Below are 24,587 nucleotides of genomic sequence, written 5' to 3'. Positions count from 1 at the left end.
AGAATATAATGTAATCAGAGAGTTGGAAGGAATCCTGAGGATCATCTAGTCTAACCCTCTGCAAGGCAGGAATGTGTAGCTGTCCCATACAGGGATCGAACCTGCAGCCTTGGCATTATCAGCAACACACACTAACCAACTGTGCTATAAGGCCAGGAAAACTGTTTACATGTCAAGATATAAAAGCATAAGATTGCCAGTAAGTGCCATGAACATGATGGGAATACAGTATTAAACCATAAATACAGATGCTAAACATTCCAGATTTATACATAGTATGAGGGAGGATGCTGTGGGTTGTGTTCCTTATTAACATAACTAATAAAAGAGCTCCAAGTTGAAGCAAATATGTCTGTCTTCAAAGTGCCACATAAAACTCTTGATTTTGGGGTTGGTTCTCTAGAAATATAGACATACCACACTTTCCACTATGAAAGCGTAGGTCCAGTTGTGTCCCTCCAGTGTTTAGCAATTGTTAGTCTTGCTGCCATTAATAAGTGCCCAATTAGATCTTTGTCAGAGATGTCCAGGTTGCTATTAACAGAAAGGTCTGAGAGCAGTAGCGTACAGTCAGTGGAATAGGGAGACTAGGCTAGTCCCCAAAATGTTCCTGCTAAATTAGAGTGTTATAGTATTAAAGCTTGGCACCTCCTTCCCAAAGCCCAGAAAGCTTCTGCCCTGCTTAGGCAGGGAGGCGTGGTGCTCATGTGCGCGACATCGTCACACGCGTGACATCGCCCTCGCAAGCTGTCGCTTCCGGCCCTAACTGTTCCCCTATGAAAAAACTCACTGCATGTCACTATTTGAGAGTGCCAATTGGTGGAGTCATAATTAAATTTTGGACTATAATTTCATCAAAAATGGAAATGTCATGTGGCCAGAGCTCCCTGGGCTGAGGAGGTTACTGGTTCAATCTCTAGCAAGTCCAAGTGTGGCTAGGAATTGCCCCCATCTGAAACCCTGCCAGCAGGGGCGTGGCTGGTGCGCCTCCTGGGGGGCATGGTGTGCATCTTGGGGGCATGGCACATCGCCCGTGGGGTCATGATGTGCGTCCTGGGGGCGTGGCATGCATACCAGGGGCGTGGCGCTCGGCGCGGTGGGGGTGTGTGCGGTGCATGTCCAGGGGCGGGCACGGTGGTACCCCCCTCCTCGATGGTGCCGGGGGTGGTGCGCTCCCCCCACCCCCCATTCCTCCGCTAGTGCCTGCCAGTCAGTGAGTAGACAATGCAACAGGCATCCACTGTCTGCACTTTCCAGAAACAGCTGGGAGACATTTTTGTTCTTCCAGCTGGAAGGCTTGGTCTCCACCACAGGGACTGCTTGTTGGGGTTTTAGTTTTGTTTTAAATGTATTTGCTGCTTCTGTGTTCATGGTGGCTTAGAAGGCTAACAATAACAACAATAATAAAAGGTAAAGGTAAAGGTACCCCTGCCCGTACGGGCCAGTCTTGACAGACTCTGGGGTTGTGCGCCCATCTCACTTAAAAGGCCAGGGGCCAGCGCTGTCTGGAGACACTTCCGGGTCACGTGGCCAGCGTGACATCGCTGCTCTGGCCAGAGCCAGAGCCAGAGCCAGAGCCGCACACGGAAACGCCGTTTACCTTCCCGCTGGTAAGCGGTCCCTATTTATCTACTTGCACCCGGAGGTGCTTTCGAACTGCTAGGTTGGCAGGCGCTGGGACCGAGCAGCGGGAGCGCACCCCGCCGCAGGGATTCGAACCGCCGACCTTTCGATCGGCAAGCCCTAGGCGCTGAGGCTTTAACCCACAGCGCCACCTGCGTCCCTATAACAACAGTAATACCAAGCTGGAAAATACTGAGCTAAGTGGACCTCTGAGAGTTTGAGGGTCAATTTCCTGGGTAGTAAAAGCTGCCCCCCCCTCTTTTTTTCTTTTTCTTGTCCCTCTGCTGCCCTTGTTCCTGGACTTGAATAGGACAGTACACAGAAATGTAATTGGCAAAGCTCTGCCCACTCGGCCAAGTGGACCCTTCACAGTTGTTTAAAGGCAGGGCCAGAGAGCAGAATGGAGAGAGTGGGCTGCTGGGGTGATCTTTTGAGCTGAAGTTCAGATGGGCCTCACCCAGGGACTGAATGTTTTTCTTGGGCATTTCTCTGCTACCAGTGAATGGCCGGTTCAACTGTCATTCTTCTGCCAAAGAAGCTGCAGGGTTGGGTGCTGGGTGGGGAGTGATGCGCTCGCATTCTGTTCCTTTGGTGGACACTTCCAGATGAGGGTTCATATCACAAATGGGTCGTTCAGATTTGCTTTTTCTCTGGTGCAATTGGCATGAGAGCTTGCACGTGTTTCACAGGCATTCTGCTGTTTCCTGTCCAGTGAACGGGGCTTGATGGAACGTTTGCTCTGGTCCTTCTCCTTAATCGCTAACCAGAATATTTGGCCAGCTAACTCAACCTGTGAAGAGCAAGATTTTGCCACAGCTATAGCTGACTTCCAGGAGGGAAGCCTATTTATTTGGAAGGGGCTATTAGTGGCAGATTGCCATGGTGGGTCAGTCCCAAGTGGGTTGGCTCAGAAGGGGAGTCATCCTTTTGTGTGTCCCCTTTGGGGTATGGGGAGGGCAAAAGTGATTGGCTGTTGGTGGGCTTCCTCCTAGATGAGAGTGGAGATGTGGGAATTTGCCCAGCTTCCAAGTGAGAGGGAGAATGCTGGGAAGCTGCTTCTGCCGTGAGAAACATAAAGGCAGCTCACAAATATATATCCAGTGTGATAGGTGGGTATTTTGTGGTTTTGCTATTTTATATTGTTTTGATTGATTCATATAATATTCCTTTTGTATTAATATGCAGTTTATCGCTTTGGCAGCCTTTGGACCAAAATGCGGTCCATAAAGAGACCATCACATGACATTGCATAACATTTTCTCCCCCACACTCTTCAATAGTTCTTCCAGTTCCAGGGATGTGCACAGGTATTCCTCTACTTGTGTGCACACCTTAAAAAAAATCTTCACATGTGCAGCAGCAAACTTAGCAGCAAAATAGAGGCATTGTGTTGTGTGTTTTTTAAGGAATGGAAATGCAACATCTGTTTCTTTTGGGGGGTTTTAAGTAGTAGTAGTAGTAGTAGTAGTAATACTGTTGTCTTGTAGAAGAACTCTGTATTAATCTGTTGAGGTTTCTGAAGTCAAAATGCATGTATTGTGAGGTCAACTCCACACATGCACTATGTAAATATCTTGACATTATCTGAATTTGCCTTCTGAAATTCAGGATGCCTGAAACTGGCAATTGGTGGAAATTGGTAAATGGGTAGTTCGGGCTACTGGAAGCAAAATGGTGGTCAGCTGAGGAGCAAATGGTTTTAGTGGGTGTGCCAAGAGTGATCACTCACCAAAACAACATGACAAATTACCCACCAAAAGGATGCACTAAAAAAACTCCCCACCAGCCAGCTGCTATGGCAGATATAAAAGTTTTTACTATTCAGAGTTTTTGTTTGTTTTTTGTTTCCGCAGAAAGGGGAAATCCGGCTTTAATTTTGTGTGTGTGTGGGGGGTGTACAGGCTGGCATTTGGGTTTTAGCAATGTTGTCTGAATGCCATGAAGAACCCGAATGCAGCGCTCCTTCCAGAGCAAACTCCTTTCTGGAAGCAACTTCAAAAGAACTTCACTTTCCATTTGTACCCAGAGAAGAAGGAGCTAAAGTACATATTGTTTGGTCACTGGCTCCCTCTAGTGGCAAACATACAATTTACTGTCTAAACTACTGTTTTAGCAAAGGATTGTTCCGCTGATGCTGCAACCTAACAAATCTGACTTAGGAGATCCAAGTCAGCCCAGTGTACTTAGGGGTTGCCACCTTTTTAGCTGGCCCTGTTCTGGTGCCTTTAATGTTGCCATGCCACTCAGACACTTGGCAGCTGAAGCTTTTTCTGACATTCAAGGGGGATAGTTTCACTTGCTGAAGTCCTCTGTTTGTGTCAGCTTACTGTCAAACTAAACAGGGGTACAGTACAGCCAGTCTTAAAACAAAAGAAAGGCAGCCAGCTGCATCATGAACTATGATGCTCCACCTCTATTTGTTCCCAGGCCAAATAATATGTCTACCGTAGAAAATGTCCCCAACGTCCTAGCAGCTGGGATGCAAGAGATCAGAGCGATGTAGCCCTGTATCTTCCAGCTTCAGCTTTGGGACAAAGACCTGGTCTATGTAGGACTGGCCATGTCATTCAGCAGAATAAGGAAGCCACCTTGGGCGGCAGAAGCAGAGTGGCAGGAAGTAGACAGACCGGGGGGGGGGGGCACATGGCCTGCCAAGCTAGCCTGAGGCACGCAGGTGCCAGGAGGGATCCTGCCTCGCCACCAGGGAAGGCACCATCTTGTATTTTGCCTCAGGCACCAACATGCTTTGAGCTGGCCCTCAATATAGCAAACAACTGTACTAAAAATACTAAAATATTTGAGCTCCCCTCCCCCCAAGTTGATGGGCATTGCCATTCAAATGGTGTGCGTGCACTATGTCAGGTGATCAATTAGGCGGGGTGGGGCTTACCTGCTCCCCATATTTTGTTCAAGTTGGCACCCCTGATGGCAACTAGCCTTTGACAGCCTGGCTGAGATGTCTGTAGTGATGTCTCCAAACTGCCAGGCCAGTCTGTAAGTGTGACTTCGCACTGGCCCAGCTCAACAGTGACTGTGATCCACACAGTTTAACATAACTGAAACTGGAGATGTTGGTTATAATAACAATAATAACAATTTATTATTTATACACTGCCCATCTGGCTGGGTTTCCCCATATTGCTACCTCAGGCATAGAAATGAGTGTGATTTATTGGGTGGATTTTGCACATGCCTTTTAGAAACGCTGTCCGTATTTGAAGCTCTGACACAGCCTTCTTGGAAATGCATCATGAGCTGGAGTGCTAAAGCCATTATGCATACTCAGACGGCTGTGAGCAGCATAATCTGCATATCAGATTATGCTTATATCATATATCGGGAATATTGCTGCTGCTTGTGAACTGCAGGTGATGAGCAGGCTGAGCTTACTCCACAATATTCTTATTCAGAAATTGCTAATCTTCAATTGTAGAAAATAATAAACTGGAATCAGACCCTCAAACAACAACAACAACAACTTTAGTATGCTATACTTAGGAACCATCCAAGGTTACAAAACAAAATGAGTTGTGCTTCTTTTAGACTTGCCTGCTGATTTCTGATCCTTTAATATTTTATTGTCATGTCTGCAACCTTGAGGTCTCAAAACTTACTTTAAAGAGAAAGCCCAGCCCCCATTTGTGGCCTTGAAATTGTATATTTCCCATTCTCAGTCTTGCACATCTGAAATCCTGCAAGATCTCTAGGCAAAGGCACCCGTAGTTAACACTTTCAGCAGGAGAGGAAATCCCTGACTGTAAAAAAAACCACATGTTTTGTCACTGAGAAATAAATCAACCAACCTTTATTGCAGTTTACAAACCTAATCTGAAACCCAGATTGCGGCTTTCAGGAGAGCATGTTCCATGAACCCACCAGCGTATTTTCTGCACTGGCCTTGCTAACCTGTTCCCCTCCTAATGTATGGGACTACAACTCCCACCAGCCCCCGCCAGCACTGCCGTATGATGCTGAGTCTGGTGGGAGCATGGCCATGTTGGCTGTGGCTGATGGGAACTGTGCTCCAAAACATCTGGAGGGCACCAGATTGGTGAAGGCTGGTGCAGGTCATACCTTGTATCTGCCTTCTCTCGATCAAATACCTTTCAGCAGGGTTCTCCCTCCTCCTTTTTCCTGCCCTCCTGTAGTACTGTTACTGGCATGCTGAGCCCAGAACTTTAGCTGGTGAAGCTTTCTCCATCAGTGACCTCCATGCCAGGAAAAAGCCACACCGGTCCAGTGAGGCCTCCTGCCTTCAGGACCAGCCTGGCCTCTCTCAGCTGATGCTCCCAGGGTTGTTTTTCAGAGTTGAAGAACCCCAGCTTCAGCTTTTCCTCCGTGCTGGTGTCCAATAACACAGGGGGAAGCAGGAATGGTCTGGTGCTGAGCTCTGTCACTGATACACCTTCCCGTGGGATCGGGATTTGTGGACACAGCATTTCCTGATCTGAGCTGTAAACCAAGGGAGGTGGTGGCGGGGAATGGACTGAGATATCACCTGCAAGGGAGGAGAGGAGGCTGGTTCTGCACTTGAACGGAGAAGCAACTTGAGCCTGGCCAGTTCAGAGTGTGTATAAGATGGGGGAGACCACCTTAAGAGCCTACAACAGCTGGTAGCCTGCTGTGGTTGCTGCTCTAGGGCTGAGAAATCAGTGTGGCTCAGGCAGGGCCACGTTTAGGTGACAAACCTTCAAGGTTTGTCATTGCCCAGAGTGTGTTGCATGAAGGAATGGGACTTGGGGGGGGGGGAGTTCCTAGAGCAAGCTTCATAAGCCTGGTGCCTTCCAGATGTTTTGGACTACATTTCCCATCACCCCCAGCCAGAGCGGCCATGTGATGCTCTGGCTGATGAAAGCACAGCTGTACTGGCTATGGCTGATGGGAGTTGTGCTCTGAACATCTGGGAGCCACAGGTTCCCCGTCCCTGATCCAAGTCTTACATGTGCATCATGTCATATCTTGGCTACAGCAGCATTTCAGGTACCAAAATAAAATGGTTGCAGAGGTGCCGACTTGGTGGCAGCAACCAGTGACGCATGCCCCATTATGTCATGACATCACTTGCGCCATCACGTGTGTGCGAAAATGGGCTCCGCGCTCGGCCGCCACCCCCTGCTGCCTTATCTCTGCTGGCTGTCCACTGCCACCGTGGCAACTAGGCCAAGGCCTCCACCTACACCACAAGGCCTCCATTGAGGCCCGCGGCAGCCACAGGTGTACTTCTGGAAGTGTGGCCCAGCTTCCGAAAGTACATCTGCAGCTGCAGGGGGGCTCAATGGAGACCTCACGGTGGAGGTGTTGGCTGAGTTGCCGCGGAGGCAGCGGAGATGCAGCGGTGGGCGGGCGGCTGAGGAACGGAGGCTTTGACCTAGCCTTGGCAGGCAGCAATAGTTCAGGGTGGTCTGGGCCTCATTTGTAGGGCAGCGGTGGTGGAGCACGCTGCACTGAGCGCCCAACTTCAGGAAGAGGCTGCCTCTGCCCCCTCAATATTACAGGGCTCAGCCCCCTGTCTACAAATACTGTATTGCAGGGGTCAAGGCCCCAACAGCCCCATAGAGATGGTGCCTATGATGGGTTAGTATTGGCAGAATGCAAGTGTGCAGAGCTTGGCAGCAGTCACAAGTGGGTTAAGCATGGCCAACTGCACTGAAGAGTCAACAGGGTGGGTCTGAACTTAAAAGAACAAGAGCAAATCACTATGAATCTATTGCTAGGAAATGTTTGGAAGTCACCCATGGAAATCAGAAGGGCTGAAATTGTGTGCATGAGCACAGGAGGGTGCTGTGAGTATTATTTAGAAAACTGAAAGTTCCTTCTGGTGAGCACAAAGCACCCATTCCCAGATGAGGCCACCTGCCGCCTCTCTGCAGGAGTCCTTGCTCTGGGCTTGCCGCCTTCCAGTCAGCCTCCTCGATTGCGAGTACATTATTCTACATGCCTCTACCTCGGGTGTGTGACCACATCATTCATTCGCTGCCCAATGCATCTCTCACAGTGTGAAAGTGAACCTTCTCAGGAGCAACTCTGGAGCTTTCATTCCAAAGGGTGTGGGTGTGAGTGTCCCCTAGGTCCCAGAGATATGGGAAGTGTGAGTGTAACACAATAAACTCTGTGGAGGCCCCATGTCAGTTGTGGGGGGCTCACAAATTATCTCCTAATACTTGAAAATGTTGTATCTGGAGTCAGCAGAAACTCGCAACCCACTAACTCACAGAAAGCTTCATACCTGGAGGTTTCTTGTGTGCATGCTGTAGAGGGATAGCATTTGACTTAGAAAGCTTGCTTGTAATTTTCTTTCAAGACAGAATCAATATTATTTTGACCTGTTGTTATGGAGCCCCTAAAAGGCATGGGGCCCAAAGGCCGGTTCCTACTCTGCCCATTTGGTAATCCAGCCCTGGTGTAACAGAAAGAAAAGAAGCAACAGTGTGGATCTTTTTAAAGCAGGGAAAAGATGCAGGGAAGAGGATATGGATTGGGACCCTGGTAAGATTTAGGGGGCTTTAACCATTTGTCCCCACTGTGGTCCTTAGCTGGATCAGGGCCCTGGGCCTGCCCTTTGCATTGGAGGAAAGTTCCCCTTTACACCATTGGAAGTGCCCCTGTTGTTTACTAAGCAAATACCCATAGATGACACCATTGTAAATTGCGTGAAGAGCGCCCTCTCTCGTTCGGACCTAAGTTCACTTGTTTAGCAAAGCCTGGGATACTCCCACCTTTAGATCTCAGAAAACAGGGATTTATGTCCCCCCCCCCCCGCCGCCCTTAACAACTTTTTAGGGCAATCCTATGTGTATTTCGTCAGAAGTGAGCCCTACTGTGTTCCATGGGCTTTCCTCTTTTTCCCTATTGTAAGAGGCATAGGAGGCTGACTTTTCCTTTCCATCCAAGAACCGTGGGCAGGAACCAGGAGCTCCTGATGTTGCTCCCTTGGGGGCTCTGAACCTGTCCAGGCACGGCCTGGTCCTGCTTCCATTTGGTAGATGGAGGACTGGACATCATGGCAGGCATGGAGTCCTTGCAGATGTTAGTGCCCAAATAGTGGGAATGTGGGAGGGGGGCAGATCCAGAGCTGGGGTGAACATTCTCCACTCTTGTGCGGTCAACTGCTTCAACGAATCAGTTACTCTGACATGGAACAAGGCAGAAGCTTTGTCTGCTGATATGAAGTGTAGCGGTTACTAGCAGGGTGGGGTGGGAGATGTTAGAGGAAGAGTAATAGCTCTGGTGGGGGACACGCCATGCTCCTTCTGGGGTGGTTTGTGCACCTTTGGTCCCCACTGTGTACTCAGCTCTCACCTGTGGCTCCTAGAAGCTGTTAGCCTGTGAAAGCAGCCACAGCCTGGGAAACAGCTTCAACTGACCAGCTAAGCCAGGTGAGGGTAGCTGCTGGGTCTCAAACCCTCTGCAAGTTAGGGGGTTCACCTGCATGCAAAAACAGGCTCCAGCGGACTGAGCGGACAAAACCAATACTGCATTCAGTGGTCAAGAAGGCGGTTTCTGCATGTGCTGTAGAGGAAAGTGAGGGGTCAGTGGGGCTCTTCAACCTGGGAAGGTAGCCCATCCAGAAGAAGGAAGACTCTGTTCCTAAACCGAGGCTTAAGGAATAAACCCTAAGGCAGTTGGATGGCGTCTTGTTACTCCTCCTTTTGGCAACTCCTGCAGCCAAGATGGTGCCAAATGTGTTGCTCTGCTTCCCCCCCCCCTTTTTTTTTACTTAAAAGAATGGCAAACTGCCACATGCAGCGCCTTACTTTGATGTGTCTGGAGTCTTGGAAGCTTGACTACCTTACGTTCTCCTACAAATGGACCTTGAGCTTGTTTGGAGGTTCTAGCAGGGGAGCGCAGCTATCGCATACCCTTGACCGAAGAACGGTACACTCCTTCTATCTGGGATGGTCGTCCTCTTCCACCGAGCGCGCAGCTTCGGGAGGGACGCACATGGAGCGGTGAGGGAGGAAGGGGACACCTGCCTAGCCAGCCAGATCAGCCGAATCAACCCTGGCGATCAGTGGGGTGACAGATGTCGCAGCCAGATCGCCCTCACATCCTGTGTTGCTCTGCTTTCCTTTGGACCACATCAGAAGAAGAAGAAGAGTTTGGATTTGATATCCCGCTTTATCACTACCCGAAGGATTCTCAAAGTGGCTGACATTCTCCTTTCCCTTCCTCCCCCACAACAAACACTCTGTGAGGTGAGTGGGTCTGAGAGACTTCAGAGAAGTGTGACTGGCCCAAGGTCACCCAGCAGCTGCATGTGGAGGAGCAGGGACACAAACCTGGTTCACCAGATTATGAGTCTACCGCTCTCAACCACTACACCACACTAGCCCTGAGAGAGGTTGAGGGGCGGGTGTCCTACAGACACACTGCTGAGCCAAGAGGGCATTGCAGGGGGTGCCACCACAATGACTTAGAATGGAAGCCAAGAGGCGGGGGGGGGCATCATATTTTGGTGTTGCACAGGGGGCCGCTGAAATTTGAAAGCCCCAAGTCTACTACTACATTTGGTTGGCCACTGTGAGAACAGGATGCTGGACTAGATGTGGCCCCTTTGGATCCTCCCCAGGTCACATCTGCTTCGCAGGCCACACCCCTCGCCAGCTGCTCTGCGTCTTTGAACTGGGATAGTGCCTCTGTCTTCCCTGGACGGAGAGGTGTGTGTCTGTGTGTGCGTAGAACAAGGTGAGAACAGGATGCTGGGTAGATGGGACCCTTTGGCCTGATCCAGCAGCCGGGCTGCTCCTGTGCATTCCCGCATGGCCAGGTGACACATGGCTGAGTCAGGCAACAGAGCAGACTGAATATTGAGAGGCTCAGGAGGAAGGGACTGAGCCTGGCCGAGGAGATCTGATCTGGGGTCCCCAGTTCAAAAATCATAGTTGACCCTCAAGCGGCTGGAGGGAGTGGCACAAGAGAGCGATGAGTACAGAAAAATAGTTGTGGCAGCTTGCAGGACTCTGAGGGTTAAAAATGCATGGATAATCTTTTTATCGCTCCCTCTTTCTTGTCTCTTCCCCCTTCTCCCTGGAGACCACAGGGGTTGAGTTTGAGTTACTGGTAAGCAGATCCTAGTTGAAGCAGGAAAGCAGGGATTCGGGGGCTGAGCAGGCGCTCCAGGCGGACGAGGCTGACCCCACTACTGATGGGAGTGACGGCTGCCCAGATCGTGCCCCCCAAGAGCCCCTGGCCACAGAGAACAGCCAGAGAGGGGGAGGAGAAAAGGGCTGGACTCCACGGAAAGAGAAAGGAGTTTGTGGACTCCTGAAATCGGGTTAGAAAGTGAGTGAATCATAAGTCGAGGGGAGGGTGGGGGAGAGGGGAAATGGAGAGCAGCCAGCTAGAGAAAATCCAAATTTGGAAGCGGCCTGCCTTGAGAGGCCAGGAGATCCAGAGAGGCAGTCAAGCGGAGGAAGAGGCAAAGCGTATGCAGGTGGAGAGGGGAGCAGGGTCAGTGCAGCAAGAGGCAGGCGCCCGGCTCTCTCCCAAGGCAGCCCGAGCAACTTTGCAAGTCGGGGGAGCCCAAGGCAGAGGGGAGGCGAGCCTGGCAGGGGAGAGGCTGCCGCGGAGTCTGCTGGAGCGCAACGGGATGCCCCTCAATGGAGAGGCAAAGGCATCAGCGTCGTCAGGGAAGCCTGTGCGCTACCTGGAGGTGCGCCTCAAGATCCGCGACTACCGGCACTCTTGCAAGAAGCAGCTCTACAACCTCATCAGCTGCTTTGTCCGCCTCCTCTCAGGCAACCTGTCGTCTGAAGGTAAGTCCAGGGGTGTGCCAGCAGCTTGGAGAGGCAGCTGAGGTCACCAGTTGGGCTTGCTAGGTGGGGGTAGTTACTTCCCTGGATGGTTCCGAGATGGGCTTAGAGAAGCAGATTAATTTTTGCGGAAGGCGTTTGAGCCCTCCTTGAGGCCTGCGCTGTGGCCAGAGGGACCTCGCCCTCTAGGGAATTCTTTATGACAGCCTTTGCCAACCTGGTGCCCTGCAGATGCTTTGGACCTCAGCTGCTTTCAGCTGCAGGACTGCGTGGCTGATGGGAGTTCCCATCTAGAACACCTGGAGTGCAGCAGGTTGGTGCTGGATGCTGAAGTGCCGACTGCAGACAGTTTCCACTCCGTGGCCCATCTTGTTTTCCTCTCTTAGCGGGTACTTGGACATCGCGGCTGCTGCTTCTCCCCGGCCCCAGATGTGGAAACAGCCGGCACTTCCGAACCACATGTAATGTTACTTTTTTTTTTTTAATGCGCCAGACCTTTGTTACCCACAAGAGAGGTTTCTGCAACAATAGTTGGCACTTCCAAAAGGAAAAAAATAAGTGGTGGGTTCTGGTGGCACTCGGGTCACAGGGTGGTGTTTTTCAGGAAAGTGGTAGATTTCCAGCTCAAGGGCTCAGCGCAGAGAGAGAGAGAGACTCTGTTTCGGAGAGAATAAGTCATCTCCGGTGAAAGTTTCGTGTTTCTTGCCTGGGTGTTGTACAGGCAGGAGTGTGTGCCGTTGAAGATCAAATGAAAGTGATGTTGCTAGGATGACAAGGTATAATGTTAATTAATCCTGGATGCTGGCCTTTGCTCAGATGTCTGCTGGTGGGATGAGTTCCTCATAAAGGAGAAGCCTGCTGGTTCACTCACATCCATGTTCCTCCCTTGAGCTCTGCACATGTGGCAGCTGTTTAGCCGGGGGACTGGCAGCAGAATGTGTGAACTGGCTCAACTGGGATGAATTCTTCATTCGGTTTTCTTTTCTCCCCGCCTTCGGTATTTCAGTATCGCACCCACCAGAATATTATAGTCTCAAAAGACATAAGCTTCCATGCCCTTCAGTCTGCCTTTCGTGAGTTGAATCAGGTTGCACAGATTAATCAGCCACAGCTGTAATTGATTAATCTACTGGTGAAATTGCTCAAAGTTTGGAAAGAACCCTCTGGCCTTTTCACACACTCTTCATACTGGCCTGGTCTCCTGCTGCCAGGGTGCCCATGTGTCTTGTTTTTCAGAATGGGGTCCTCTAATTGGAGGCCAATCCACTCCAAGTACAGCTTAAGTGGTTGCATCCCATGTGACAGAAGCCAACTTCCACTTGGGCAACAGAACGTCCCCTTTCTTGCCTGCCCTGCCCCCTGCAGCCCCCAGATCTGCTCCAGAGAGTCCTCCACCCTTCGGAGCAAATCTGGAGGACATTCTGGGGGAAGGGGAAGTGTTGTTGCATGTGTGGAAATGTGTCCTGCTTGTGCACACACACCATTGGATACAATCCAAAGACCCGTCTTGATTGAAGTTGTCACTTCATCCTGCACAACAGGCTGAGCAGGAAGGCACAGGCATCAGTCACCTAGCCACAAACGATGTGCATCGGGGTCATCTTTTTAGATGATTTGTAAGCGGCACCTTACCTGCTACATTAGCATAAACGAAGTCGTGGGCTTCTGAAGTTGTCATTGCTTCGTTGCATTATTTTTGTGTGGCAGCAATTCCACATCAGGGCTGGAGCACCCTTCTTCTGTTGGGGGGCAGGCTGCAGTCCCTGTGGCACTCCATCTCTCTCTCTCCTTCTCTTCCTCCCTACCCAGTGAGCCTGCTGGGGAAGGGGCAGATCATTTTTACCAGAGGTTCACCTATTCCTTCCAGCACTCCATCTGTTCTGTCCCCCCCCCATTCCTCTCCCCACCCCACCCACTCCTCAAACACCTCTCCTTCCAGGCTCCGCTCAGCTGCATGAAGCTTGGCTGATTTCTCCATCTATATCTCTGCAAAGGTTTTATGCCAAAGTGGCACTCTAGTTCCTTCACACCATATACATTCATCCCATTTAGAAGCTCTGGTAGTCCCAAAGCTGAGATGTCTTGAAGTTAGAGTAATTCATAGATATTCAATGCAGTTCCTTCCAGATATTCATGGACTACAACTCCCATCATTCCTGACCATTCATCCTGCTGGCTGTGGCCGATGGGTCTTGGAGTCCAACAGCATCAGGAGGGTAGTAGGTTGGCAGTCCCTGGAATCAGAGGATTTTGGACGGGGCCTTGTAGTTCAGAAGAGCTGTTCAATAGAAGCATCTTATGGATGGGAATTCCTTAATGATACCTATTTTGTGGGGTGGGGTGGACAAAATGTTTGATGGGGCTGGGCAGTTAGGAGTAAGTAGGGGTGGAGAGAATTCTGGTTCACTTCACATTTGGAGTGAACCTTCCCATTTCACACATACCCAACCCATGAGTGGATTGGAATGTTCACCTGCAGATTAAACTGCATAATTTGACTGACCCGCACATGGGTGCGTGCCGTGCCTACAAGGCGGTCTGAGGGCTGCCGCTCTCTTCTTCCAAACATTCTGAGCATCTTAAGCTGCACAGAGCAGATCCACTGCCACACAGTAAAATTGCTTTGAAAATGTTCCCAGGAAGTGACTGGATGTCGTAATGTGCAGCCCCTTCCAGGGGAGTTGTACAGGAAAACTATATGGCTGCCCCCACGCATCTACTTATGGAAGTGGACATCATTTTTTCCATATGCTGCAAGGCTGGCAGGGACATTGTCCCTTCTCATGGATGCCAACTGACTGCACTTCCTCTGGGCACCCACTTAGTTTCTCACTCTTGTGACGTGGGCAAAACCTGCCCTCCAGACCCGGCAAGGGATGAGATAGAAGCCATGGTGTCTGTGTAATGGAGTGTGCAGCGCACACACTATGGCACGGGTAGGCAAACTGAGGTCAGGGGGCCGGATACGGCCCAGTTGCCTTCTAAATCCGGCCTGTGGACGGTCCGGGAATCAGCATGTTTTTACATGAGTAGAACATGTCCTTTTATTTAAAATGCATATCTGGGTTATTTGGGGGGCATGGGAATTCGTTCACCCCCCAAAAAATATAGTCCGGCCCCCCACAAGGTCTGAGGGACAGTGGACTGGCCCCCTGCTGAAAAGAGTTTGCTGACCCCTGCTCTACGGCACCCAGGGATTCTGGCAGAAGGGCTTTGCAGGGCAGCTGTCAGGCAGGTGGAGCTCTTGGCCTGGACTTTGCTGTACAGCAGCAGCAGCCCCTCCTAATGGCCAGGGGAGGCACTGCAGCTCATTTGCCCAGCCAATATAAACTTAGAGTGTTTAGAGGCTGCCCCTATTTTGCATGTGGGATTCAATCACATACTGCCCAATTAAGGTTGTGCAACATGAGTTGGTTTGGAGTTCTTGCATTAGACTGAATGTTCAATATAAATAACTAGTGTTGTCTAACCTCCTCATAAATTTGGGCAAGGTCCAATCTCCTTCTTCTCATGGCCATTCTGGAGGAGGAAGAGGAGGGTGGAGGGGTCATGGGGCAAGTTGGAGGCTCACTGAGGCTCATTTCTATTTGTTGTTTAGTCGTTTAGTCGTGTCCAACTCTTCGTGCCCCATGGGCCAGAGCATGCCAGGCCCTCCTGCTTCACCAAGGCTCATTTCTATAGTGCTAAATTGTGATTTTACCTTGCATCCAAACTTTCACCCACAGCCTCCCTCTCTGGAATTTAGTCCCAACTTCAGTCATTCATTCCATTACTGATATAGTATTATAGCATTCCTCTCCTCCCCCCCCCAAAAAAAAAAATTATTTGCAGTGGCTGGTTTGGCGGCCACTGGTAAATTTGTAATTAGAGGATTGTGTTCCTTTTGTGCCATACTGTCCAATGAACCAAACGAGATCACAGTTGAGTTCAAAGACACATTTAGTGATTTTTTTTCAGGATGCTTTCAGACGGAAGTGTAGTTGTACTGAGTTGTTGAAAACTTGCAAACAGGCCATTAGCAAAAGGAAGAGGGGTTGATTGTTAAGCCACCTTGGGAATTGTAGCTTCCTTAAAGGAGAACAGGGATCTCCTAACAACTCTCAGTGCCCTTAAGAAATGACAGTTTCCAGGATTGGCAGGGCAGGTAAGAGATGCTTAAAGTGGTATGGTACTTCTTTAAATGTATAGTGCAGGTGGGACCCATGGCATGCTGGAGGACACACCTGCAGAAAATCACCAGTCTGGAGAGACCCAACAGGCTGCTCACTTCCCCTCTGCTGGAAAATGTCCTGCAAGTCCATTGAGCTGAGGGATAGCATCTCTCCTGTGCTGCCTCTCCTGACGGTTTCAGCCTGCAGTGGTTTGCAGGGAGTTGAGTGTGTGGATTGTTCTGACTCCCTGTGACTTTTCTGACACAGGCCGAGCCTCTGTGCTGAAGCTGTCCAACCACTGAGCTTGCCACTTTACATGTATGTATGAGGTCTTTGACAAATAGGTGTATAGATTTTGGATGCTGAGGCTTCAGATTTTGCACAGCGGAACAAAAAAAAGGGAAAGAAGGCAGATGGGCAGATGGAAAGGTAAGAGAAGGTCAAATGCAGAATAACTTTAGGAATCGTCGTTATACGAGATAGTGTTGATTTCAGTCCAGCTGAATCAACCATTGCCAACCAGGTGCTGTCCAGATGTTTTGGACTAAAATACCCATCAGCATGTGCTGACTAGGGCTGATGGGAGTTGTAGTCCAAAACACCTGGAGGGGACCAGGTCACAGAAGGCTGAACTAGATGATATCATCAGGAAGTGACAGTTTTGTTTGGAATGAAGTTTGTTGTAATTTTAAAAAGCGCTTGAGCACATCAGACCCCGAGTGGTGCCAGAAGTGGCAGAATCCTGTCACTGACTACTCAACGGAACTAGATTGTGTTGTGCTCAAATGCTCAGAAAATTCATTAAGAGCCCCGTAACAGAGAACAGATGCTGAGGCCTAGCAAAAGGGGGGGGGCGGGGAGAGAGAAAGAGTTTCTGTAAAAGTTATGGCTGGGGAACTTTCTTCAGCCTTGCAGGCCCAGGCATGCAACACCACTGGTAAGCAAGCGGATGAAGAGCACAAGATGGAGTGCAGTAAAGTGGTGAAAGTCTTTGCAGAGGATTTCATGGGGAAGAAAAATACTTTTTTAAAAAAGCTATCCAAAGCACCCTCTATTTCACACCTAGGCTAATGTCTCTTGCACCAATTTAACCCTTGGTAGGTTAAGTTGAAGAAATGTAGCACAAGTTTCAACCTAACGCTATTTAATTGATCTCTCCTTAAAATATTCTTGTCTCTGGTCCATCTGAGATCTCCTGATGTGCTTTTGGTAGCCTCAAGATTGTTTCATCAATGGAAAGCTGCCCCATTCTAGCCCTGGAGCTTTGTCAGTCTGTGGTGCGAGCTGCGGCCCCTGCAGCTCTGAAACTCCCTTGATCCTAGAAATAATCTCACTATTATACTGGCATTGAAATCTTTGATGTCTGTGTATTTGTCTACATTGTTATTGTTTTATGATGTGTGATGCTGAGGTGGTTCTGAAAAACCTGGATCAAGCTAGGACAGTAGCAAGGTCCGGGCTGTGCCTGTGCTGGTGGGAGGGCCAGTGCAATGATGCCACCCCAGCCTTGTCACTGTCCCATCATAACTCCGTTCAGGTAAGCAGCCATGCTGCTGCTGTCGTTGGGAGGGTGACATTGAAGTTCCCCACCACCCCACATGCCACTATTCTCTGCACGATGGGGTTTCCAATCATAGCAGAACTTTGTGATGCTGGTCATAGCTGCACAGGACTCATCCGTCTGAGTTTCTGAGAGTAGCCACAATGATTTGGTTTCACTGTCCTTCATATGAACATAAGAATAGGCTGCCAGATCAAGCCAATGGCCCAATGGCAGTATCCTGCTCTCACAGTGGCCAACCAGATGCCTCTGTTGGGAAGACCGCAATCAGGATTCAAGCACAAAAACCCTCTCCCCTCCTGTGGCTTCAAGAAACTGGTATCCAAAAACATTTCTGCCTCCAGCCATGGCCACTGTGCCTGGTAGCCACTGCTAGCCTTGTTTTCCATGAAGTTGTCTAATCCTCTTTTTATATCACTGCCTCCTGTGGGACGGAGATCCATAGTTTAACTAGATGCTGCATGAAGAAATATTTCATAGAATCATAGAATGATAGAGTTGGAAGAGACCACAAGGGCCATCGAGTCCAACCCCCTGCCAAGCAGGAAACACCATCAGAGCACTCCTGACATATGGTTGTCAAGCCTCTCCTTAAAGACCTCCAAAGAAGGAGACTCCACCACACTCCTTGGCAGCAAATTCCACTGTCAAACAGCTCTCACTGTCAGGAATTTCTTCCTAATGTTTAGGTGGAATCTTCTTTCTTGTAGTTTGGAACCATTGCTCCGTGTCTGCTTCTCTGGAGCAGCAGAAAACAACCTTTCTCCCTCCTCTATGTGACATCCTTTTATATATTTGAACATGGCTATCATATCACCCCTTAACCTCCTCTTCTCCAGGCTAAACCCTTAGCCGTTCCTCATAAGGCATCGTTTCCAGGCCTTTGACCATTTTGGTTGCCTTCCTCTGGACACGTTCCAGTTTGTCAGTGTCCTTCTTGAACTGTGGTGCCCAGAACTGGACACAGTACTCCAGGTGAGGTCTGACCAGAGCAGAATACAGTGGCACTATTACTTCCCTTGATCTAGATGCTATACTCCTATTGATGCAGCCCAGAATTGCATTGGCTTTTTTAGCTGCCGTGTCACACTGTTGGCTCATGTCAAGTTTGTGGTCAACCAAGACTCCTATATCCTTTTCACATGTACTGCTCTCAAGCCAGGTGTCACCCATCTTGTATTTGTGCCTCTCATTTTTTTTGCCCAAGTGCAATACTTTACATTTCTCCCTGTTAAAATTCATCTTGTTTGTTTTGACCCAGTTCTCTAATCTGTCAAGGTCGTTTTGAAGTGTGATCCTGTCCTCTGGGGTGTTAGCCATCCCTCCTAGTTTGGTGTCATCTGCAAATTTGATCAGGATGCCCTTGAGTCCATCATCCAAGTCGTTGATAAAGATGTTGAATAAGACCGGGCCCAAGACAGAACCCTGTGGCACCCCACTAGTCACTCTTCTCCAGGATGAAGAGGAACCATTGATGAGCACCCTTTGGGTTTGGTCAGTCAGCCAGTTACAAATCCACTGAGTGGTAGCATAGTCAAGTCCACATTTTACCAGCTTCTTTACAAGAATATCATGGGGCACCTTGTCAAATGCCTTGCTGAAATCAAGGTAGGCTACATCCACTGCGTTCCCTTCATCTACCAGGCTTGTAATTCTGTCAAAAAACGAGATCAGGTTAGTCATTTTATTTGTGCTGAATCTTCCCATGTTCAGTTGCATTGGATGTCCAAGAGCTTTATTTTTACAAGAGAAGGAGGAAAACTTTTCTCTGTCCACTTTCTCCATACCATGAAGAATTTTAGATGGTTCTGCATGTCACCTCTTACTTACTTTTGATTGTTTTGGTTGCCCTTTTCTAAACCTTTTCCAGCTCTGCAGTATCCTTTTTTATGTGAGCAGTGACTTTTTTCTAGGAAAAAAATGTGTCATTTACTCCCCAGTGGCTCCTGCCCCTGCCCCTCCATGACCACCACAAGTCCGCTGATCCCCCTTTTCGGGTGTGGAAGTTCCCTCCCCACCGTCAATGCAGAGCTGGGATGCCGGGCGCTTGTCTGGCCGGAGCGTGAACTTGGTCTTGTGCTCCTGGCTTGAAATCTGGCCCTGCCTCCGCCTCTCCTGTATTGGTCAATGGCGGGCTGGCATGGAGGGCTGGGCTCTCCAGGAGCCAGAGGGAACACGCAGGCTTCCCTCAGGTCCACTCCTGGGGAATTTCAACAGCCGTGCCAGCACCCAACTCCCAGCTCTTCTTTGGCAGATCAACCCACCCACCTACTCCTTTAATTTTGCATTTTACATAATCAATTGGCCTTGCTATGACTGTGGTGGTCGCCGTATTAGTGTGGCCAGGTAGGAATTTGCCTATCAGGTGAATTGGCTATGCCCTGGGGAGTTTGCCTACCTCACAGCAATCATCACAACTCTGGTGGTTTAGGCACTGGGTGACCTTAGTCTTGGTCGGGGGGGGGGGCGGGTTGTACCTCACTCCCCCGCCCTGAAATAGGGTGTCCCATTAAAGGGATCCATGAAGGAGTTGCTTCTGTCCATATGCCCAGGTGGGGGGCTTGGGACTCAGTGCTCCTACAGGCAGCGATCCCTGTGGGGATCCCTCTATTTGATATAAGCCCTAGGAATCCCCCCTGCCGGGTTGACCCTGATGTCATTTCCAGCAGACGGGCCGGAAATAAATGCTTACCCATTGCCTGTGCCAAACCACTTCATCTGCAGTCAATAAAGTTGTGGCCTCATTTGATCCCATTCAATGGTGTTGTGTCTTCTACTGGTTTTTTATCTGAGTGGAGGAGGGGGGAGGGCACAGTCCAGGCCTGCAAGGTGGCCAGGGCACATGCAGCCGGCAGCAGAGCACAATGTGTAGCGGGGGAAGTGTGTCATGTGCCACACCACCCATTCTTGCGCTCCTTGGGGAGCGGGACTTGTGCGCTCCAGCCAGCCCCGGGGCGGGGATGGCGCATGCCGCAGTTCCCCACGCAGCTGAGCATCTCTGGAGGAATGCCAGTCTTAGGTGCCAACTCCCTGGGCCCTGGGTACCCGAGCATCCACAAAATTCCCCATGAAGGGGCTGGGCACCCACAAATTTTGGTGCTGGGGCCATGCACGCTGCATGGCACCCATGGCCATGGTTGTGGGGCCAAGTTGGCACCCCTGGTGCCAGTACTGTGCACCAGTGAGTACTGCCAGCAAAAATGTGCTAGATGTGAGATGATACAGTATTTGAAGTGCAGTTGCATCATAGATTTGTATAACGGCACTATGATATCGGCAGTGTTATTTTCAATTCCTTTCCTAATGATCCCTGGTGTGGAATTGGCCTTTTGCAGAGCTGCCACGCACTGGGTTGGAAACCTTTCCTGTTTGTTCTGCTTGGGTAAATCTGGCAGCAGCTGCTGCTGTTTCTGGACCTACCAGATGCTGGTGCTCTGTGCCCTTCACTGTAGAGTACCAAGGGCCATTGCACCCATTGGAAAGATGCTTTCCTTGCGACAACATCCTGTGTGCAAAAGAGGAGCAGTAATTTCCCTGAGTCATGTGAGCACCAGGTGACTCATGCTGTTGTTGTGGTCTGAAGCAGAAGGTGCTCCCTGGCTCTGGTGATTGGCAGGCTGAGGTAAAGTGCTGCACAAATGCGGTAATTGAATCGGTCTGCTTGGCTGGATCTCTGCAGTGGCTGGGGGTGAGGGCTGTTAGGTGCAGTGGCAATTGAGGTCAAGGTGGGCCATCTATAGCACCAGAGCGAGAGAGGCATCTTTAAATTTGCTGTCTGCCAGCAGCAGTAAACTTTCCTGTGCTGTCGTAATTTGTCTGACGTGACGCAGCAGCTGAAGCTCCACGTCCTGCACACAAGTTGCTTCCGTGTGACAAGGTGACCATGCGTCCCACTTTACAGACGACAGTTCTCTGTTTTGATGGCGCATCGGGAAATCTGAGAAACTGCTTTGGACACAGCAGAATACCCATTTTACAGAATAAAACCTGAGGATGCTCAGAACCTACCCCAACAGTAAGAAAAATAATACCTGCACACAACCCAAAACAAATAAAATGCAGTCAAAAAAAGGTTGCTAGTAAAAAAAAAAACCGCCACAGGAACTCAATTTCTATTTAAATCTGGTTTCTTTTTTTTTCTAAGTTTGCACCTATACATGCAAGTTAGCAAATTTTAATGTTATGAAAATCTGTGTCCTCTGTCATCTTCTTTCTTGGCCACTTATAACTGGCCACCCTAGTGATGAAACTGGGAAGTGTCTCTGCTGGAGTCCTTTTCAATGTAATATTTTCCTCGAAGAGAGAATGACTATTTAAAAAAAAGTGTTAAGCTCAGTCAGGACACAGACGCCATACAGATTTTTCAGGGAAGATCCATTGGGCAACAGGAGGAAGAAGAAGTAGAAGAAATTGTTCCCTGGTTGTTCTATGCAAAATCTGTATTTAAATATAAATTTTCCACTGGTTATTCTTCCAGGGAGCAGAAACCAGAGATGGCTGAACCTCTTTTCCCACTCCTTCTCCTGAATCTACACTAGTCCAGAAATCCAAACATATTTTGGACTGGCCTAAAAGCTTTTGCTAGGTCTTTCCTGAATTATGTGCTGACGCTATTGCAGGCATGGGCCCTGAAAATCTTCACTCCTCAATGGTGTGATGATGGACAGCCTAATGCCTTCCTTCCTTAGTGAAGCTCTTTGGAGCAGATGGAGAGTTCCCTCCTGCTGCTTAAAACGCCTCCCACGCCTCCCACAAGTCTAGCTTCCATTGTGACATCACAGCATTCAAGGGTTTCCCAGTCCCGTCATTGGCAGCATGTTTCTCATCCTAGTACAAACTGTGCAAGGTGCCTGGATTTCCCTTAAGACTCAAAACTTTCTCAATATCTCTTTCAAAGCTTTCTTAGTCTTCAACTAAATCACAGCAAACCAGCCATGCTTTGCATGGAAAACATCCCAGGTTCTTTCCCTGGTGTCTCCAGTTCAGCTGGGAAAGACTCCTGGCTGAACCTCTAGAGAGCAGCTGCCAGTCAGTGTAGACAATATTGAGATAGGTGTACCAGTGGTCTGACTTGATATGAGACAGCTTTCTGTGTTCTTATGTTCTAACCATATGGGCAAAAACCCCCAGCAAGGACTGAGCCCCAGCTCATGTAGTGATGATTTGACCGATTGGCTCAGGGGCTGCCTGACTGCATCTTCTGCAGCGTCCTCATTAAACGGTGCTTCACAAAGGGTTTCAAATACTGCTGGTTAATTGTACATAACTTACCCAGACCAAGCTGTTGTTGGTTTCCTCTCTGCAAGGCTTCTCAGTCATCTGCTTGTCTGTAGGCAAAAACCTCACCAGGGATGCTCCAGATTGGGGCTTAATGTGCAAAAGGGCCCTTGAGATTCTGCAACAAGGTCATTCCCCAGAGGGGGCAAATATGGATTAAATGGTGGGGCTGGATCAGGATGCAGCAGGAGATTTAATGAGCTCCAAGGAGGCAGAAATGGCGATGCTGGCTGTGCTCTTCCTTCACACTAAGAGGCAGAAATGCTTCTACATGGCCATTGCTGGAAGGCTCAGGAGGGAAGACTGCTCTTGTGCTCTGGTCCTCCTTGTGGGTTTCCCCCAGGCATCTGGCTGACCACTGTGAGTACAAGATGAGGAGCTAGATGGGCCCCTGACCTGATTCTGCAGGTTCTTCTTGTATCCTTAGAGAAAGGTTGAGGAAAGCCAACTTCCTACAGAACCTAGGGAGAGATGAAGCTGTGGGGTGATGGCAGCAAGAGAAAATGTGATCTCGCAAGCTTGTCATCTGCCCATTCCTGGTGTAGACAGCCCTGACCTAGATGGACCAAGGATCTGACTCGATATAAGGCAGCTCTGTATGTTCTTCCCCTGTGTTTGGGTCAAATATCCTTCCTTCCCATTGCCATCCTGGTTTGACTTGAAGCACATGAGGGACACTTCAGGCAATGCCCTAGGCCAAGTGTTGGCAGCAACCAGAGCTAGACAGATTTAGGAGTAAGGTCACCCAGGCAACATTCTGGGGCACTGGGCTGGAATTGTGTTTTGACCTTAGAAGATGTTTGTCACTCTTGATGGTATTCATTTTCAATTAATCAACTAGCATCTGAAATGCAAAGAGTATGAAGAGTTCAGAAGGCGTAAATAAATATGGATTTCCATGTGTGCAAATCTATAGGCTTATGTGACAGGGATAAATTGTGCAAAATGTAGTTCCAAGTTAGGAAAGAAACCATTAAAGCTGGACCCTGTCTTCTGGTTGTTAAAATGCTTTATTTCATTTCTGCACTTTTCATTGCTGTTAGTAGTTTGCATTGGTGGTTTTATTGTATTTTTGTATAGCAGCTGTGTGCTTTTCATTTGTTGTACGCTGTTTAGAGATAGCATCATATTAAACAGCATGGAAATAGCGTTAAATGAAATAAGATGGATATGAATGCAGTTTTTAAAAAATACAGGAATTCACAATTGAACCAATGCAAGGCAGAGGCACCCAGGATTCTGCTTGCATGGGACGCCATTGACTGTAGGGTCGGCCTCTTCCTATGTCAGCAGCATTGATCCGGAGGAGGGGAATGCACTTAGTTGCCCTCTGGTGCTGAGGCCTCTTGAGAACGTGAAGGACAAACGATGGGAACTTGACTGGCACAGGAGGAAGGGAAGTGACCCAGATGAGACACAAGCAGCTCCATTGGATTGGAAAAGTGCAAGGGAAGCAGAAGGGCTTGTTCTGCCCTCCTGGCAGAGTGAGCTCCTTGGGGTGAATTGAAAGGGTCTGCCAGGGTGAGAGAAGATTAAAACTTTTGCATTGGTTTGTTAACTAACAAAGTCTTAGTTCACTTGATACTTCACAGAAAAAAGTTTTTTATAGACTTATTTAGGAAAAAGGAGCCGGGTCCAGCTGAGGAACCAAACTGTCAAACCGTTAACATTACAAAGTGCCATCATAGAATCATAGAATAGAATCATAGAATGATAGAGTTGGAAGAGACCACAAGGGCCATCGAGTCCAAACCCCTGCCAAGCAGGAAACACCATCAGAGCACTCCTGACATATGGTTGTCAAGCCTCTGCTTAAAGACCTCCAAAGAAGGAGACTCCACCACACTCCTTGGCAGCAAATTCCACTGTCAAACAGCTCTTACTGTCAGGAAGTTCTTCCTAATGTTTAGGTGGAATCTTATTTCTTGTAGTTTGGATCCATTGCTCCGTGTCCGCTTCTCTTGAGCAGCAGAAAACAACCTTTCTCCCTCCTCTATGTGACATCCTTTTATATATTTGAACATGGCTATCATATCACCCCTTAACCTCCTCTTCTCCAGGCTAAACATGCCCAGCTCCCTCAGCCGTTCCTCATAAGGCATCGTTTCCAGGCCTTTGACCATTTTGGTTGCCTTCCTCTGGACACGTTCCAGTTTGTCAGTGTCCTTCTTGAACTGTGGTGCCCAGAACTGGACACAGTACTCCAGGTGAGGTCTGACCAGA

The 24,587-nt window shown here is 49.1% G+C and overlaps 1 protein-coding gene across 3 annotated transcripts in view; it reads left to right on the top strand.

Moving 5' to 3' along the window:
- KCNIP3 (potassium voltage-gated channel interacting protein 3) overlaps positions 1 to 24,587 on the top strand; it is a 116,684-nt gene that overhangs the window by 28,181 nt on the left and 63,916 nt on the right. Inside the window, exon 1 of one of the 3 annotated variants that reach the window (XM_079987583.1) lies at positions 10,934 to 11,378. The exons of the other annotated variants lie outside the window; for them this stretch is intronic. Coding sequence (XP_079843709.1) covers positions 10,949 to 11,378 — 430 coding nt within the window. The 5' untranslated portion in view covers positions 10,934 to 10,948. Of the gene's footprint in view, positions 1 to 10,933; positions 11,379 to 24,587 lie in introns of those variants that run through there. 3 annotated transcript variants of the gene reach the window in all.

Source organism: Podarcis cretensis (assembly GCF_951804945.1).
Source record: "Podarcis cretensis genome assembly, chromosome: 8".
Taxonomy (NCBI): Eukaryota; Metazoa; Chordata; class Lepidosauria; order Squamata; family Lacertidae; genus Podarcis; species Podarcis cretensis.
The sequence above is the reverse complement of the archived record's forward strand: the minus strand, read 5'-3'. Positions and strand labels throughout refer to the sequence as shown.